Here is a 17,445-nt window from a genome sequence, read left to right as displayed (position 1 = left end):
TGGCAGGCTGCACTCTGCCTTTGCCATCCATCCCCGGCCCAGGTGGATTTCTTCCATATCAACACGTTTCAGGCAGCCAAGTGCTTCTGAAGTTCACCGGCCTTGCCAGCTTTTCCAGGTCTATGGCACATCTCACTTGGGGTAAAAGCAGCTCGAACCCAAAATTTAACCTCCCCTCCTGTTGTTTTTTAGGGCAGGTTGGAAACTTTCTGGTGGGAAGATTTTGTGTTGGAAAATGCTTCTCTGCTGGAACCGCGATGCAATGAAGCATACTGGGGTTTTGGATAAGTTTGGGTTTTTTTGTTTTGGAAATAAATGGAAACATTTTCCTCTGCTCTTGCAGCAGGGAAACGCAGCAGCAGCAGCAGAAATGCTTGCCCGTATCGCAAGGTAGTGCTGTCACCTTGCCCTCCAGAGCGGCTTCTTGTCAAAAAGTCTGCTTGAGATTACGTTCTTAATTATACCACAGAAAAAAATGAAATCCAAATGAATTGATTGGACTTCGTTGGAGTGGTATGTTTTGGCCCCCTCAAGTCAACTTGCCTTTTTTTTTTTAAAAAAAAAAAAAAACAAACAAAAAACAAAACCCCAAAACAACACAGAAAGCTTGGACGCGTTTTGCCTTTGTTCTGCTTTGGAGCAGTAGCACATTCCCCATTTTCTGTGGGAATGGAAATCTGGCATTTTGACCAGCTTCTGTTGTTTCACAAAATGTCTTCAATGGTATTTTGGGGGCTCTTGACAACATCTTGCTGTCTGTTCCTGCTTTTTGTTTACTCTTTGCTTCCTGCGGGACCTGGGATGATGCTCTGCCCTTCCCTCCCATGGGAGACTGAGTTTGTGCCCAGCGCAGATCTTGAATTCAGCCCCAGCAGCACCTTTCCTTTTCCCCACCTTCCTTCCTCTGAGGGCCCTTTCTGTGTATCCCATCTCCAAGCAGCCGGGAGCTGGTGCCCTAAGTGTTTCCTTGGGGCTGACCTGGTGCTGGATGCAGAAGGACCCTATGCACTGTGGGGACATATGTATTTTGGTGGCAGGTACTGCCAGCTGCTGTGGGATGTCATTGACTGTGTCTGGTTTGGCAGCTGGACAGACTGCCAGGGCATCTTGTCACCATCTCAGACCAGCGCAGGAGTCCCAGCAGGATTTCCAAAACGTAAATCAGAACTACAACGTGATACACATCCTTTTTCTCCCCCCCCCTCCCCACACACACTCCTCCTTCCTGTTTTAATTCAGTATCTTGAGTCTCTGTAAAATGGTTGGACTCAGAACTATTTTGGAGCTGCTTGTGTCCCATGGATACTGGAGACGCTTCCTGCATGGGGAGGCAGACATCTGTTGCAGCCTGTTTTCGGACTTTTTTTGCGTTAGACAGACTGCAGTTGGCAGGTGGGAGCCGGTGGTTATTATCAGAGTCTGAGTAATATCCTCTGCCTCCCTGATAACGCTCTGCCGGCTGTTCTGCGGCTTCACTGTATCCACTCGTCCTTGTTTGAGTTTTATGTAGAACATTCCAGTAAAAAGTAAATTTAAAAAAATGTTGTGTGCTCCCCAAAGTCATCGCAGAACACAGCCTGTGCTATCTCTTCTTCTTCCTGTGTGCATATAAATCACCTGCTAAGGCAAATGCAGAGAATGTGGAAAAAATGCATTGATACCCAGAACGCTCTCCTCTCCCCTTCCCTCTGAGGGCAAACTTCCCCACTTGTGCTCTGGTGTCTGTTTGCAGGGAGCATCTGATGTGCTGTTGCCTTCCATTTCCCTTCCTGGTACTTGTAGCTTTATTTCTGCCTCTGCAAAGACTGAAAGAGGCTCAAGGTCCAGAGGAGGCCACAAAGATGATCGGAGGGCTGGAGCACCTCTTGTATGAGGGCAGACTGAGAGAGCTGGGGTTGTTTAGCCTGGAGAAGAGAAGTCTCTGGGGAGACCTTATAGCAGCCTTCCAGTACCCGAAGGGGCTCCAGGAAGGCTGGGGAGAGTCTCTTCATCAGGGAGTGTAGTGATAGGATGAGGGATAATGGTTTCAAGCAGAAAGAGAGTAGATTTAGATTAGATATTAGGAAGAAATTCTTTGCTGTGAGGGTGGTGAGACACTGGCCCAGGTTGCCCAGAGAAGCTGTGGCTGCTCCTCCCTGGAAGTGTTCAAGGCCAGGTTGGATGGGGCTTTGAGCAACCTGGTCTAGTGGACGGTGTCCCTGCTGATGGCAGGAGGGTGATTCTCTCAGGTGTGCCCAGCATTGTGCAGCCAGCACCTGGCTGTGCACGGCCCCCTCCCCGCGGCTGCTGTGTGGTCTGCCCCTGGATGCTTTTGCCAATGGAGCAGTTTTTCCAAATGTGGGGCCAGTGGCACGTGTCAGGTGTGGGGGGGTCCCTGGTGCTTTCAGGGGAGGTGTTGATCCTGGATGAGCAGGCTGGGCCCAGGGAGCTGCTGTGGCCAAGTACAGGGAGCAAAAGCTTCGCACGCGCTGGTGTTCCTCTCCTCGGCTCTGGTGGGAAGTTCCTGCCCAGCTGTGGGCTTTGGTGGCAGTCAGAAACCTTTACCCTGTGTGTATGTGGTGTGTATGTGTCTGAGGCATGGAGATGGGAATGGAGGTCCTGATTCTCCCCGTTCCAGGCATCTCGTTGCCCTTTTTGATGCCCCCTTCACATCCCCCATTTGGTTTATTTACCCCAGCAGCATTGGGGGATGCTTGGTCCTCAGGTGTGTGTGGAGTGGGGCACCAGCTTAAGTACCTTGCTGATACTTAAGTGTCTGCTGGGCCAGATGCTTAATGCTATTAGCAGATGCTAAATAAGTCTTTCTTATTTAGTGGCCTTAATTTATTAAATCAGGCAGCAATACTCTTGGAAAAGCAGTGCCGGAAAAGGGAGCAGAGCGAGCTGTAAGTTTCCAATTTCTGCTGGATCAGGCCCCTGGAGATCCGTGTGATCTGGTGCATTGGAGGCAGCTCTAGTGCAGTGACTCATAAACAGATGTGCCCAATTTACATTGCAGCTTAATACCTTTGTTTAAAAAAAAAAAAAAAAAAAAGGTTTTTTTTTTTCAAGACAAATGTGTTAAAGCAGATGTTTCCAGTAAAACAAATACTTGTGTGATTTACAAACAACTTCCCACTGCCAGAACTCGTTAGAAAATGTGGAAAAAAGAAAAATGGTTCTGTGTACGAACAAAAAGATAAAATAAAATCCCAAAATAAGGACATAGCAAGGAGGTATTTCTACACATTCTGTGCTTGGGTTGGGAAGCAAAAGGCTTGAGAGTGATTTCAGCTGCTAATAGCAGTAAGACTAACCCTGACCAGTTGCATATATTAAGGAGCAGAACCCTGTCTGTAAAAATACTTAACTGCCTCCTGTTCTGTGGGATACGGGGTAACTGGGACCACTGTGTAGGATTGTCCGGAGGTTCCTAAATCATTTCCATCCCATTGAAACCTAGACTGGGGGACTGGACGGCTGCAGGATTGCACTAACCCTAAACTGCAGCACACAGTTGCAGCCCCTGTAGCCCTCCCTGCCCCAAGGGATCCCTCCTTGGGCATCTCCCGCTCTGCATCCCACAGCTGGGGCTGGGAGATGCTTTCTTTGCCTTGACCTGCATCTTAGGCTTTCTGGGGCCATGCAAACCCGCTGTGTCTCTGCATTTCCTCAGAGAGCTGTGCAGGGCTGTGCCTATCCACCTGCTCCACCCAGTTTTTGGGAGGCAAAAGCAGGTGTGTGCTGAGAAACTCTTGTCATCTCCGGTCTCTTTGGACCCGCTTTCAGCCTGGTTCCATTGCAGGGCTGCTGTCACAGTGCCTGCAAGCCCAGCACTCACCTTATGTACAATTTGACACCCCATGTGGTCTTAATGGGTTTCCCAGGCTGCAGCTGCAGCACAGCCAGCACTTTGTGTTAGCTGCAGGGGCTGGCAATCCCCCTTTGTCCTCCAGCTCTCTGCTGCACAGGTATCATATTTTTTTAAATGCATTTGTCACCTATTTCATCCAGGCATTTGTTGCTAAAGACACAGTGACAGTGGATGTTTGTGGGTCAGCAGGGTGCTTGTCTAAATTATCATTGCTTGGTACCTGTGCCATGGGTAAATGGCTTGACCAACTTGTGAGAAGACATGAAGTCATCCAGACAGGTGACCATAGCACCATGGCTTCAGCCCCTGCAGCTTTGCTAGAGCATCACAGGAGGCCTCCAGAGTGACCATAGCTGCATGAGTCCTGTGGGATGCATGTAGGTTTGGCCCAGTGATGGATTATAGCTCTGCAGTGAGGGTGGTTTCTGGAGCATCTTGAAGCACCTGCGCGTGTTAGAGTGTCTTCCCATGGCTCTGCTGGCAGAGCTGCTGGGGACGTCTCTCACAACTTGATGACTTGGGGGGATGGACAAAAAAAGGCAGCCTGGTGGTCTTCTGCAGCAATAAGGATGATTTGAGGAGCTTCAGTTGCTTCTTGGTGGACAAACATGGGATGTCTCATTAGGGCTGCAAGTTCATCATTACGAAAAATGACCTGCTAGCATCAGAGACCTGCTGGGATATCCTTAGAAGTAGGAGCTGAGCAGGTACACTGAAAGCTGGCTGTGGGATGGGACTGTTCCCTGGTGTCTCTCTGGTTTCCATGCCTTGCCATGAAGAGTGTTTTCAGAGCAAAACCTTCACAGGGGGACTTGCTGGGACCTGTCTGGAGGAATTAAAAGCATTCCAGGAGGAGGCTGCCACTGCAGAGTGACTCGGGGTGCTCAGAGGTGCTTTTCCCAGGTCACCCACCTGTGTTCATGAAGAAACCTTGGCTTAGTTTTAGCCATTGGTGAGTGGAGGCTCTTGGGAATCATGAGGCTTTAGTGCTTAATTAATGTCTGCAAAGCAAAGGGTGTAATTAATGCCTGCAGTGTGCTTTGAGACCCTTGGGTGCCAGGCAGCGTGCGACCCCTGTGCTTTGTCTTTCCAGAGCAAAACTGCATGATTGGGTCTGTGGACTTCATCACTGGCTGGTACCATGTGCTGTGCACAGCCATCCCAGGGTGGCCGCTCATCCTATCGCAGTGGCTGGGGGATTTTTGGTCTCTGATGGTGCTGTCTCGGGTAGGGCCATGGGCAGATGTAGCCCTACACGTCTTCTGACCCCTCCATGCTATGACACTCCCTGACTGGTGCAGATTGTCACAGGGACATGGAACTGAGTGGAGAAAAAAATCTCCCCTCGCTTCTTAAATAAAGGGACATCTCCATCTGCTTTCCTGGCGTTTCTACACAGGTTTTTGTAATTTGTTCCTGAAATACCTTTGGTTTTGAGCCATTTCTTCAAACAAAGAGGGAAAATCTCCACTAGTTGTTTAGTACTGGTTTTAGATTAAACCATACTGCAAAGACTAAGCAAACTGGGTTAAAAAAAATGGATATATTTTGGTAGCTTAAGGACAACCAGGCAGATTTCTTTCCTGATACCTATAAATTTCTTCTCGCTGTCAGCATTGTTTTTGTGGGTGTTAAACATAAAGGAGAGGAGAACAGATTGCAGGTACGTTGACTTCCAGCACAACCAACTGTCATTTATAGAAGATGATTTTAACTAAGCCTTTAAAGTTACCTCCTCGTTTATCAATTGTCAGGTGTAAAGCTGCACACTGTACAGGATTGGTCCCTGTCACACGCCGTCCTGACGCCGTCGCACCCGCTCACGCTCTGGGTGATCCGCAGACATTTTACACCACTTGCCACCGAGCATTAACAGAAAGAAATTAACGCTTTAAAAGTGTAAATGTTGTATTTCCGTAGGAGTCAGGCAGGATATTTGGAAGGGAAAGAAATGTAAATAGAATGAAATTCTTAAGCAAGATTATTGATATGACAGGACTAAAGAGCTTGGGCTTCTGTGAAAAGTGGCTCTTTTCATCCCTCTAATAAGTCCATTACTTGCACTCGGGAATATCTTAAGGTCCTTTTCATGCTGAATCTGGAGTTGAGCATGCTTTGCATTTCAAGCTTTGTCTATGAATCAGTAGAAGCCAAAGTTATTTCTGCTTTAAAATAACAGGAGCAGGGAACAGCTAATCTCTTTTCATTCTGAGTCCTTACATTATTTTACTGGACAGAGTTTGTGTTGGCTACAAAACAGGGCATTCACAAAATCTATGAGAAGGAATTTAGTCTAAGAATGAAGCCTAGGTTGCAGTATGCATAAAGACTCCTTCTCCTAAGGCCATTAAGAAATTCCAAATCTGAGCTATTTTGAACAGTGACATTAAATTAGCCTTGCTAATTCCAGTAATTCAAGCCGATAGCTGAGTTTACAAATCTACTAGATGAGGCCTTCCCATAATTACAATCTCAATGTGCTTTTCAGCTAAGGTGAGTTGGCACAAAAAAAAAAAAGATAAATAAATAAAAGGAGGGAAAATGCTCTTTCTGTTCTGGCTTTTGAGATGGATATCTCGAAAGAACAGTTAACTGGCTGTATTGCACCAATAAGACGTTCCCTGTCCTGGACTGGTAAGTTCATTTTGCCTCTAATGTGCAAGTGAAACGCAGAAAAGAGACTGAATTTTTCCCTGCTTTGTTTTTTCTGTTGTCTCTTTTCAAAGGAGCATTGATGCTGCTGGTGCTTGCAGTTCAGTTTTTAGTTGTTTATTTATAGGTAGTAATTCCTACTGGGGAAAAAGAGTCTGACTGTGTTACCCTCTTCTGTGTGTGTGGGGGAAAAACAACCTTCAGTGGATAAATTTAGGTTAGAGCAGGTGGAGCAACAATACAAAGCAGTGACCCCCTCTTATTCCTCTGGAGAAGGAGTTGATTTCCAGATCCCGACACAACTAGGCATTCCCAGAGTGATGGAAGGGTTTTGAGGATATGTTTTCAAAACCATAAGGCACAAAAACATGAAACGAATAAAAATTGAGTGCATTATTTAAAAGGGTGTTAATTTTATTAGAACTGAGCTGAGCTATTATAAGGGTGAACGTGAGTATTCACATCAGCACTTAACTCGGGCTGCAGCGTTCATAAAATGTCCTTTTGATCAAGCTGTGAGTGTTTTGATCCTTATTCTGTGTGCATCATTCAAAGTGACCTAACTGTAGCTCCAAACAGGCATCTGCAGCTGCAGAAGTCCTTGAGCAATAACAGGTCAGGAACTTGAATACGTACACTGCTGGGAATGCTAATATTGCAATCTTTATTTTTTTTTTCTTTTTTTTTAATTCCGAATGAGAATGAAAGCACAAAAACTCGCAGGAAATAAAAATTCCCAACAGAAAATTGTTCTGCTGCCATTGACCGTGGATATTTGAGTCAAAATATTAAAGAAAATACTGATTTTAATCTAGCAGAAGAATAATGGCATGGCTGCTAAATATTCTTACAGCATTGGCACATGGGTGTTTGACCTCAGTAGTGTTTAGGGCAAAATCAGGTAGAAACAGCTGTGCTGTTTGCAGGGGCTGGAGGGAGCTGCTGCTGCTCCCCGAGGCCGGGGTGGTGGCTGGGAAGGAGTGGGGTGGTGTGGGGCATGAGCCCATCTCTTTTCCCTTTTCTGGGAAGGGGGGAGAGGAGGGATGCTGTAATGCAATTCTTGATTTCCAGGAAACTTTTATCTCTAATCTCCGTAATCCGTTTTAGAGAGGATTTTGTATTTTTCAAGGGATTTACAAACTGGATTATGTAGCCTTTTTATTTTGATTTTCCACCGTGATTGTGACATTCCTGAGACTGAGCTGTGAGTGCTGCAGATAGGACAGAGGGGGAGGAATTCGTGGACTTGGACCTTGGAGTCTTCTTGCATTGTCACCTCCTTGTTTCGCTGCTCACTGTACCAATGGATGTGTCCCAGAGCAATCTGGATGCTCTCACATGAGCTGTGTGTCCCCATCCCTGGTACCCTCTGTGGGAGCATGTACAAGCTGACCTGAAGAGGTGCTGGGCAGGAGCCCAGGGCTGGCCCTGTCCCTCCCTTGCTCTCTGCTCCTGGGGTGGGGACAGCCAAGGTAGTCTCCTTGAGCTCCACCATGGTCCCAGCCACAAGCACCAGCTAGATGAGGTCTCAGCCACAGGTCCCCGAGCATGATGGGGAGCCCCTTGGCACATAGGAAAGAGCAAGTGTGATGAGATGGATCCAGCACAACCCAAGCACTGCAGCCATGGTGTCCTGGTGTTCAGCTGGGACGACGCTGGGTTTCCCATCGGAGCTGCCATCACCATCCAGCTCTAGCTTCCAACACTGTTTTTCCACCAGTGCTTTGGGACCAGGGTTTGCTTTTGGTCCAAGAGGGAGATAGGGAGCAGGAATCAGCCCTGGTTTTGTGTCAGATGTTATACACAGCCAGTAAGCAGCTGGGTTTAATTTGGGTCTTTCTCTTCAGCCATGCAGAAGGTGCTGCAAAGCCAGGTCCTGGTTTCAGACTGCAGCAGCAGTTCCTGGGCCTCCTTCTAGCACAGGAACCATGACCTGAAACTGTTAAAAAGTTCCAGCCTATGAACCCAACCCTTCTTTTTCTGTATAAAGTGGGAAAGTCGGGTATGGTGATGTTTCCCAGGGCCTCCTGCATTACCCCTTTTTTATAGGCTGAAGTCACTTTAATGTTGTTTTAATGCAGGGCCAGAGTTTTATGTATTTACTTATTTATTTTAGCAGCTTAACGCAATTAAAAAAGCCAGGCGGTGCTGTAGCCTCTCAGCTCCTTTCCCCTGGCTACTCTCTCACTTCAACCCCTGCTCTGTGCAAATGTTCTCCCTGCACGGGCAGAGGGAGCTTGTTCTCCATCCATGCTGGTGATCCTGGGCAAGGTAAGAACACAAACCTTGGGGAGTTTCTCTGGGAGTGGAGGCAGGCTGAGCAGATACCTGTGTCCCACCATGCCTGAGCCTACCTGCCGGCTCTACCTGTGGGCTGAGCAAGTCTGTCTGTGCCCAATCCAAATTCTTGGGTTATGACCTGAAATCGCACTCCAGATATTTTCATTGATGTCATAAGTTGTAGCCTGGTGGGGCCTCTGTCAGTTTGGTCCCTGGGCTGGGAGCCCTGCTTAGGTGCTTTCTTTGTGTGTGCTCAAGGAGCAAAACACCAACCACCTCTGATTTTTAAAAAGCATAAGGCAATGATGGATGTCCAGGGATTTTTGACTGAGCATAGACAGCATGAAGTCCTGGTCCCTTCTGGTTGAAGAGGCACATTCCTGGTTGCCTATGTGGAGCATGAATGCCATAAACCCAGGTCTCCATGGCCTGGGCCCTGTTCAGGTCTGGTTTCCACATGCAATGAGTCACAAAGGAAGATGTCAGATGTTCTTGAGTGCCGTAACACCACCATGAGTTTTCTGATCAAGCATTGAGAAATATCCTTCTGCCTTGAGGGCTGCTTTTAGCAGCTGGCATCTGGAAGGCAGGGACCATTACTGTTCCCCTTTGGACTGCATCTTGGCAGGTCTTGCTGGTACATAAATGTAACTAAATGTCCTCAACTTGGAGAGTTGAAGGCCATGAGGTAACAAGCAAGAGCCGCCTGTCCTGGTCATATCCAAATAGCTTTTGTGGGAGCAAAGTTGAAGGAGAAAATTTCAGTTTGATATGGTGATGATGTTTTTGGTCATTAGAGGAAATATGAAGCATTTCATTTTGCTCTGCTATCATTGAGAACGTTTCCTCACAAAATCAAGACTGTCCTGAGATGTCCCAGGTGACAGCAGAGTGATCAGAAGGGATGGCTTTGTGGGTTTAGATCTTGAAGGTCTCCGAAGAGGGAGACCTTCAAGATCATGGTGACTCCATGTCTGGTTGAGCTGAGGTACATGGGGGATCTGCAGGAACATTGCTTGACCCAGTCCTATATTGCTGCCTCATAAATCATTTCACTTCCATTCATACTCTTCTGTTTCCAGCTTTTCCTCTTTTTCTTTCTTGATTCCTACCTTTGTAGATGATTTTGGCTGTCCATGTTTAGCTCTGTATTTTTCAGTTCTCCAAGTTCCTTTAGGTAGCAGCTCTTTTTCAAGACAGCACAGCTGGATATCAGACCAGGGCATGCTGCTTCATCATCAAAGTACAAGGACTCCGACGCTTCCAATTAATAATGCTAATGAGATTTGTTAATTTTTAATAGATTACATGAGCGCGTTTTGCTAAACACGTTTTTGTGGCTCCGCTCTGTGAGTGCAGTTCAGAAAATCTTTCACTTGCTGCCAAAGGGAAAATGATTAATGCAATTGCAGACGCCAGATTCTCTTCGGGGTAAATCTAGAGCACACCAAGGAGCAAAGAGGAACTTAATGAGTACATTTTCAAAGTAAACATAGGCCTAAGTCATAAATGATAGCCCTTTCTTGCCACCAGCCTCTGGGCAAGGTGGGGTGGAGGAGTAGTTGCTTGAATTGGGGTCATGGTGCAGCCCCTCTGCCCGTACCATGTAATGTGTTTGGGTTTTGGGGGTGTTTTGTCCCTTTGCCCCATTGAAAGCTTGAGGACATCCATGGATGAGATTTTTGTGGTAGTGCTGGAGGCTGGGGAGCTGGAGTGTGTGTACCAGCTGCCTCGCAGAGCTCGTGGCCCATGACCCCAAGCAGCACCTGGTCGCACCCCTGGCATGGGGCTGAGCTGGAGTTTCCTCACCTCTTCATGCTGGATGACTTGGTCTCCCCAAATCAACCTGATTGCTTCATGAGGACATCCATGGATGAGATTTTTGTGGTAGTGCTGGAGGCTGGGGAGCTGGAGTGTGTGTACCAGCTGCCTCGCAGAGCTCGTGGCCCATGACCCCAAGCAGCACCTGGTCGCACCCCTGGCATGGGGCTGAGCTGGAGTTTCCTCACCTCTTCATGCTGGATGACTTGGTCTCCCCAAATCAACCTGATTGCTTCATTCCTGGGGGAACTTCCCCAGAATTGGTGCTGGTTTTGTGGTGGTGCCTGCGGTCTTCGGTTGGCTCGCGAGCACGCGCTGCAGGCTGTGGGCCGTCAGCGGCACGCCGGCAGCCGGGATATGTTGAAGAGATGAGCGGGGAAAAAGTCTTGGTTTGCAAATCAAGAATCCCAAACCCAACTCCCTTGGGTTTCTGCCCAGAAAGTCTGTTTTACCACTCGTTGTTGAGCCATGCCAGGCTCCCTCGGCCGCGTTGCCAGCGGCAGCGGGATGGTGTTGAGATGGATTTTTTTTCTTTTTCTTTTTTTTTCTCCAGATTCATATTGCCAAGAGCCGCACCTCCTAAATTGCTGCGGAGGAGGAGGCGGAAAAGCAGAGGCACAAGACCATGCACATGCTGCACATCCATCTTGGTGATCTTGCCACGGTGCCAACACAAGCATCGTGGCCAGCCCTGGCTCAGTGCTTTAATTACGCACCGGCGCGGCCACACCTACGGCTGGGCTGTTGCAGCTTGTTGCACAAGAAGACAACTGGCAAACCTGTTGGTGCTCCAGGATTTTAGTGGTAATAAGCCAGACAGCAAAACCACCCTGGTGAGATGAAACCATGCTTGGCTAGGTGTTTGGAAGAGTTTTAAGGTGTTTTGGAGAAGATGAGGGTTGGGGATCCCAACTCTGTCCACACAGTTGTGGCCTTGTGTCCAAAGGAGGGCAGCGAAGCTGGTGAAAGGTGTGGAGCACAGGTCTTATGAAGAGTGGCTGAAGGAACTGGGGTTGTTGAGTCTAGAGGAGGCTGAGGGGAGACCTTCTCGCTCTCTACAACTACCTGAAAGGAGGTTGTAGAGAGGTGGGGGTTGGTCTCTTCTCCCAGGTACCCAGTGATAGGATGAGAGGCAATGGCCTCCCGTTGCACTAGGGGAGATTCAGGTTGGATATTAGGAAAAATTTCTTCTCCAGAAGAGTGGTCAGACATTGGAACAGGCTGCCCAGGGGAGTGGTTGAGTCACCATCCCTGGAGGTGTTCAAGAAACGTGTAGCTTTCAGGGACATGGTTCAGTGGTCATGGTGGTGATGAGTTGATGGTTGGACTGGATGATTTTAGAGGTCTTTTCCAACCTTAATAATTCTGTGTGATTCTGTGTAACGCCATGGATGGGTTCAGGTTTTGTCTTTGTGGAGACAAAGGTGTGTTTGTAGTATGATCTGTTTGCATGAGAAAGCCAGGTAACTGGAAGCTGAGATGAGCAGAGCTTTCAGTGTTCCAGCAGGAAGAGTTTGGGATGAAACTGGACTGTTCTTCTAGACTTCAGATGTGAACATCTGTGAGAGTGAAGTGGTTGGTGCTGTAGAGATGGACAGAGTTGGAAGCCAGGGTCAGGCAGTCTGGTCTGTGGGATCACAGGCACTTACCCTGAAATGAGCTTGCGCTTGACTCAAACATGTCTCCCTTTAAGGAATCTAGGCTTGCTTTGGAGTCTGCTGCATCCCCTGGCAATTTGTTCCCCACACTGAAGCTTGCTGCTTAAAAAAATTAAATAAGGCAATGCACCCCAGAGATTGTAATTCTCGTCAGTGATGATAGCATGTGCTTTCCTAGACCAGTCCTGAAGGACACACGCAGGCAGATGTTCACAACTGACCATGAGAGCTGCAGGAGCTTGCCAAGCTGCCCTACTTGTCTCTGACATTTCTACTTGATGTGTTTTGCTCTTATTGGAAACACATGGTGACAATCCATTCCCTAGTCCCTTCACACCACAGAGTTTCCATCATTTGCAAACAAGGACCATCACCATGTCCCAGCAAGTGCTTTGGCCCACTCAGCAGCATTGTTTGGTGAACACACTGCATTAGGCACGATGGTTTTGCATTGCCACTGCACAGGGCACCAGCAGAGTTATCGAGTGACACCACGGAGAGGTTTTGAAGCATGGTCATCCATCAAGACTCTGTTACTATATTAGGTCCATCGCTGGAGCCATCTGCCAGGGCAGGCTTGGCAGGCGGGCAGCCTGCGAGGTGACATTCCTGGGCTCTGGGCAGCAGCCGAGCTGGCCTGCAGGAGCCGGGCACTGTCCTCTTGGAGGTCGTTTGCCAGAGTGGCATTTGTTAGCAGTTCTTTGCTTAAGACCATGTTGTCCTTTCAGGGGCGAGCAGGGGGGTATCAGCAGGCAGCGGTGGATTTGGCACGGGACCTCCTGCCATAACGCTGCCTGTGTGCCAGTGCTCACCCACCCGCCTGCTTCTGCTGCCCTGGGACTTCTTGTACCAACTCAACACCAATCTCCTCCCACCTCAACCATCTTTTGTAGCCATCTCCAAAGCCAGTGCCATTCAGCAAGCGGAGCTTTTTAATGATTCCCACCCAATAAGCTTGCGTGGAGTCGGTACATCTAATTCTCATCCTAATCCAGGGAAAAAATGCCGCCGCTTCATTTTGCGGCTGCGGAACGTGCGTGTTGTAGAGCTGGCAACAGGTTTTTTGTCATCCACGTTGCCAGACCATAGGAGCTTTTACCGTCCTGGGAGCAAAGCGCAGCAGCTTTGTGTTAGAGGGGCTTTTGTTACAAAAGATGCTTCCGGAGGGACCGGCTTGTGTTCGGCTGGAGACCTTTCACCAGCTGCGAAAGGACTCCGGGAAACGGCACGGCACGCTCAGCTTGCACACGGGGGGAAAAAAATAACAGCAGAGCTAATGATTGACTATTATTTTAAGGGGATTATCTAATCCACAGCCCTGAGGACAAGAGGGGCCAAAATGAGTGAAGATTGAATATGCAATTAATGTGGATTGTTGGTAATACCCTCTGGACTCCAAGTGATTATAAACCAAAACAGATTTTTCTAGTTTCCCCCCTCGAAAAAACAAAACAAAGCAAAAAAAGCCTTTGCACAAACTGTTGCAAATGAAGTGGGTGATCACAGCTGGGGCAGTGGAGTTGTTTAATGCAGAAGATGGCTGGGGAGTGGGGAGGCAGAGGAGCAGCTTCTCTTGGGTTATTTTGCAGTGTAAAGGCAGAGTTTTGGGTGGAAGTGGGAGCAGGAGGGGCAGGGATGCGGAGATGACTTGGACTAACCAGGGATCCTAATGAAGACTGGAAACCGTAATGAAGCCATCTCAAGAAGTACCTGCTTAGGAACATTTGCTAATTTGGATTCCTGTATTATTATTATTATTATTATTTACTATTTTTAATGTTGTTATTGCTGGACCTGGTTATCAGCTGCCTCTAGTCTGTTAGAGGCTAATACTTTTTATTTTCCTTTCCTCCTATGTACCAAAGGTCAGCCAAAGTTAAGTGAAAAGGATTTGCAAGAGTTACAGCTCCATTATTAACACAAAATAAAAGACGTATGGCTAAATCCATCAAGCCTAAAAATACAACTGGGCGCAAATAAACCCAGAGAAGGAAACAATGGAAGGAACAGCAAAAACAAAGGGCACACCCAAGCACGAACCTTCTGAAGCAATTAAACAAGGCCAGGAAAATAGCTCTGAATTCTCTGATGACAAGAGGGTTTCTGGTCCCTTCTCTTTAATTTGGTCAAAGAGGATGAATGAGAGAATCGCTGTTCCCATTTGGGTGAAATACCATTATGTAAAAAATTACCCTGACTCAGGTGAAATCCCAGAATTTGAACATTTCCCATGTAAAAAAAATGTGCCAGAAATGATCATTTTGGTACGCTTTGGATGAATGTTTCTAACACAATTCAGCTGCTGCCTTGCGAACTGCGCAGGAACTCGCATCTCATAAATTACAACATTGCAGAATGAGACTTTAAATGGGAACATCAAAACCCTTTGTGCTTTTAAGGACCTTGCTGAAATACTCTTTTGTTTCAAATTTCTTTTCTAAACTGAAGGCAAGAGTAGTTACTCAGCTCCTGTGGATTTTTATTTTTGCTAGCATGCCCAGTACGAGAATATTCTGCCCCAAAAGCTGTGCTGATCAGCCACAGGTTGCTGGCCTGGAAGCATGGGAGTGCCTGATGGTACTGGGACCACATGGGGCATCTTTTAGGTTTTAGGAGTCTCTGGAATGTGTGGAAACACCTTCCAAAACATACCAGAGCAGACCATCATTGCCCTGATGGGACATCATACCAGCTGAGAAGTCTTGTGTAAAACAGTCAACTGCAAAATAATCTGCTGTGATTTTATTAACTCCAAATCCCTTCACTTAATCTCCAGAAATGACCTTGGGAAAATAAGATGGTGCAGCCAGGCTGCTCCCAAACTTCCCTGAAGTCTGAGCATCCCTTGTGCCATCCCTTGGTTAGCAGCACAGGATGGGCAGAGGTGACCTCCCGGTCTGTCCCTGTCAGGGTGACATCTTCTCCTGCTCTGCCTGTGGGCGTGCAGCTCTGGAGGACGGCAGCATACCCGTACTGTTAAGAAGAAAAGCAGGAAAGTTGTGGAGAAGAAGAATGGCAATATCCGTGGGAATCTCCTGGAGAAGTCAGAGTTTACCAGGCGGGTTTTGCTTGCACCTGGCCCTTTGTGTGCATGGCTATCTGCTCCCTTTCAGCCATTTCTGACCTTCTTTTGATGGCCTGGGCCGACTCACTTGTCACACTGACATCGTTACGCTTTTGTTTTGCAGTGTTTGGGTATTTTTGATGAAGAAATACTGCCTGTTTGCCTTGGCAGTGGTGCTCGTTGGATTGATGCGGCGGTTTTTAGCTAGAGTGTTTATTCAGCCTCTTGGATTCTTTCTCAGGGGTGGGGTGGGATGGGATGATCCAAACCTGTCAGTATGCTGCTGATCTTGTGAAAGGCTTGAGCCAGGATCTCTTCTGATGGAAACCACCAGCTTCCTCCACTTCCAAAGGTCAGGCTCTGGGGATGAGATGAGCAGGTTTAACTGATTCCCATCCAGCAAGGAACCTGGACCCCAGAAGGAGGCAGGAGCAGCCGGAGAAGGGGAGTGAGGGACCCATTGCCTTGCACCCACTTGGTCCGGATGCTCGTCAGGTGCAAATGCCTCAGGTAGATCTGGCTAATGGCATCTTAAAACACCTTTTCCTTTTTCTTCTTGGCCATGAGAATTGCTGGTTTCTTGCCTTTCCACATGGCATATTTGGACTTTTTTATTCCGCCCTGTTCCAGGAGAAAATTTTTTATTCCTCACAGTTCCTGTGACTTACTATTCAGGAGGTCCTTTACAGCCAGTGATGGGTTGCCACAGTTTTTCCTCCATTAATATCATTCTTCTCTGCCAGGCTGCCCAGGGAAGTGGTGGACTCACCATCCCTGGAGGTGTTAAAAAAACTGTGTAGACATGGCACTTCAGGACATGGTTTTCAGGGGCATGGTGGTGTTGGGTTAACGGTTGGACTTGATGCTCTTGAATGTCTTTTCCAACCTTAATGATTCTATGACTGTCAAAACTTTTATACTGGATGTTTTCTTGAGCTGAAGCTCCTATGTGCTTCATCTCAAAGTCCCCATGTTGCAACACCAGCTTGCCTGGGGTGCGTGACCCATTCACATTCCTCATTCTCCAGCACTTTGATGAGGTGGACAGGGGATGGGATGGATGTGTTGTAAGTGCTGTAAGGAGCATATTTTGCACATACTTACGTAAGACTGCAGAAACACAGAGCTCCTCAGATCCTCCAACCAGAAGGTGTTTGGTGAGCAAGGCCTTGTGCTGGCTCTGGGTTTGGGGGAACTATTTGTGCTTGCCTGGATTTCCTCACCCCTGCACGCATCCTTGCAGTGTCTGGGGACCAGACATGGTTTGCATTGCTTAACACCTACTCTGAAGCTCAGCTGATTTTCTTTGGGAGTATTAATCCAGGAAGCCAGATCCCCTTATCTCCTTTGTTCTCTTACTGGAGCACCTTATAGTTGTGATTGTTTGGTCTTTCCAAGCGTAAGGTTTGGTGTTGGGTACTGGAAGGTACTCTGGGGCTGGGTACAGAACTGATGAGATGTTTGCTAAGCTCTTCTGGCCCATCCACCCATGCCATGGTGCCTTCAGCTGCTCTTGGACCCAGCTGCCAGCACAGGGACCCTGGCACTGGTGGATGCTGGATGTGCCGTGTGTCAGGATGCCGACACACACCGCCTGTTGCTCACCACCTCTCTCCTTCTGCTTTCAGAGCTGGCATATGACCTGGATATGGATGACACCTCTGCAAACAAACAGCTTCTGAATCAGCAAAGTGAAGATGATGCCACAGTCCCCAGCAGCCACCCCAGCATGGCCCCCCACCCCAGCCCTGCCGCTGCCATCGCCCTGGTCCTGCTGCTGCTGCTGGGACACCGGCCGTGAGTGGTGCCAGCAGCATCACTCGGTGTCTCTCCCTGCCTTTTTTTAATGAGGAACACATTTGGAACCTCTTCTGAAACATACACATATTTCTAAAGACAAAGCAAATGACTTGAGTTGGTTTTATAAAGGAATATGATTATCTTCACACCGAAAAAAACCCCTAAGGAAGCATTTGTTCATGGTAAACTAGTAAATACATAACAGTGCTTTTTAGAGATAATCCTGTTTAATAGAAGAAGTTTGATATTAAATTGTGTTCCTCACAGCTTTTGAAGACTGAGGGCTCCCTTGCTGTTAAGTTGAAGACCATATTTCA

The 17,445-nt window shown here is 47.7% G+C and overlaps 1 protein-coding gene across 1 annotated transcript in view; it reads left to right on the top strand.

The window, feature by feature from the left end:
* The window catches only part of GPC3 (glypican 3), a gene marked incomplete at both ends in the record, with an annotated part of 142,412 nt that extends 125,287 nt beyond the window's left edge, over nt 1-17,125 (top strand). The window contains one exon of the mRNA XM_010176729.1: nt 16,957-17,125. Coding sequence (XP_010175031.1) covers nt 16,957-17,125 — 169 coding nt within the window. The remainder of the gene's footprint in view (nt 1-16,956) is intronic.
* Nucleotides 17,126-17,445: the final 320 nt, after the last annotated feature.

This window comes from Antrostomus carolinensis, unplaced genomic scaffold, assembly GCF_000700745.2.
Source record: "Antrostomus carolinensis isolate BGI_N321 unplaced genomic scaffold, ASM70074v2 scaffold13700, whole genome shotgun sequence".
Lineage (NCBI taxonomy): Eukaryota > Metazoa > Chordata > Aves > Caprimulgiformes > Caprimulgidae > Antrostomus > Antrostomus carolinensis.
The sequence above is the reverse complement of the archived record's forward strand: the minus strand, read 5'-3'. Positions and strand labels throughout refer to the sequence as shown.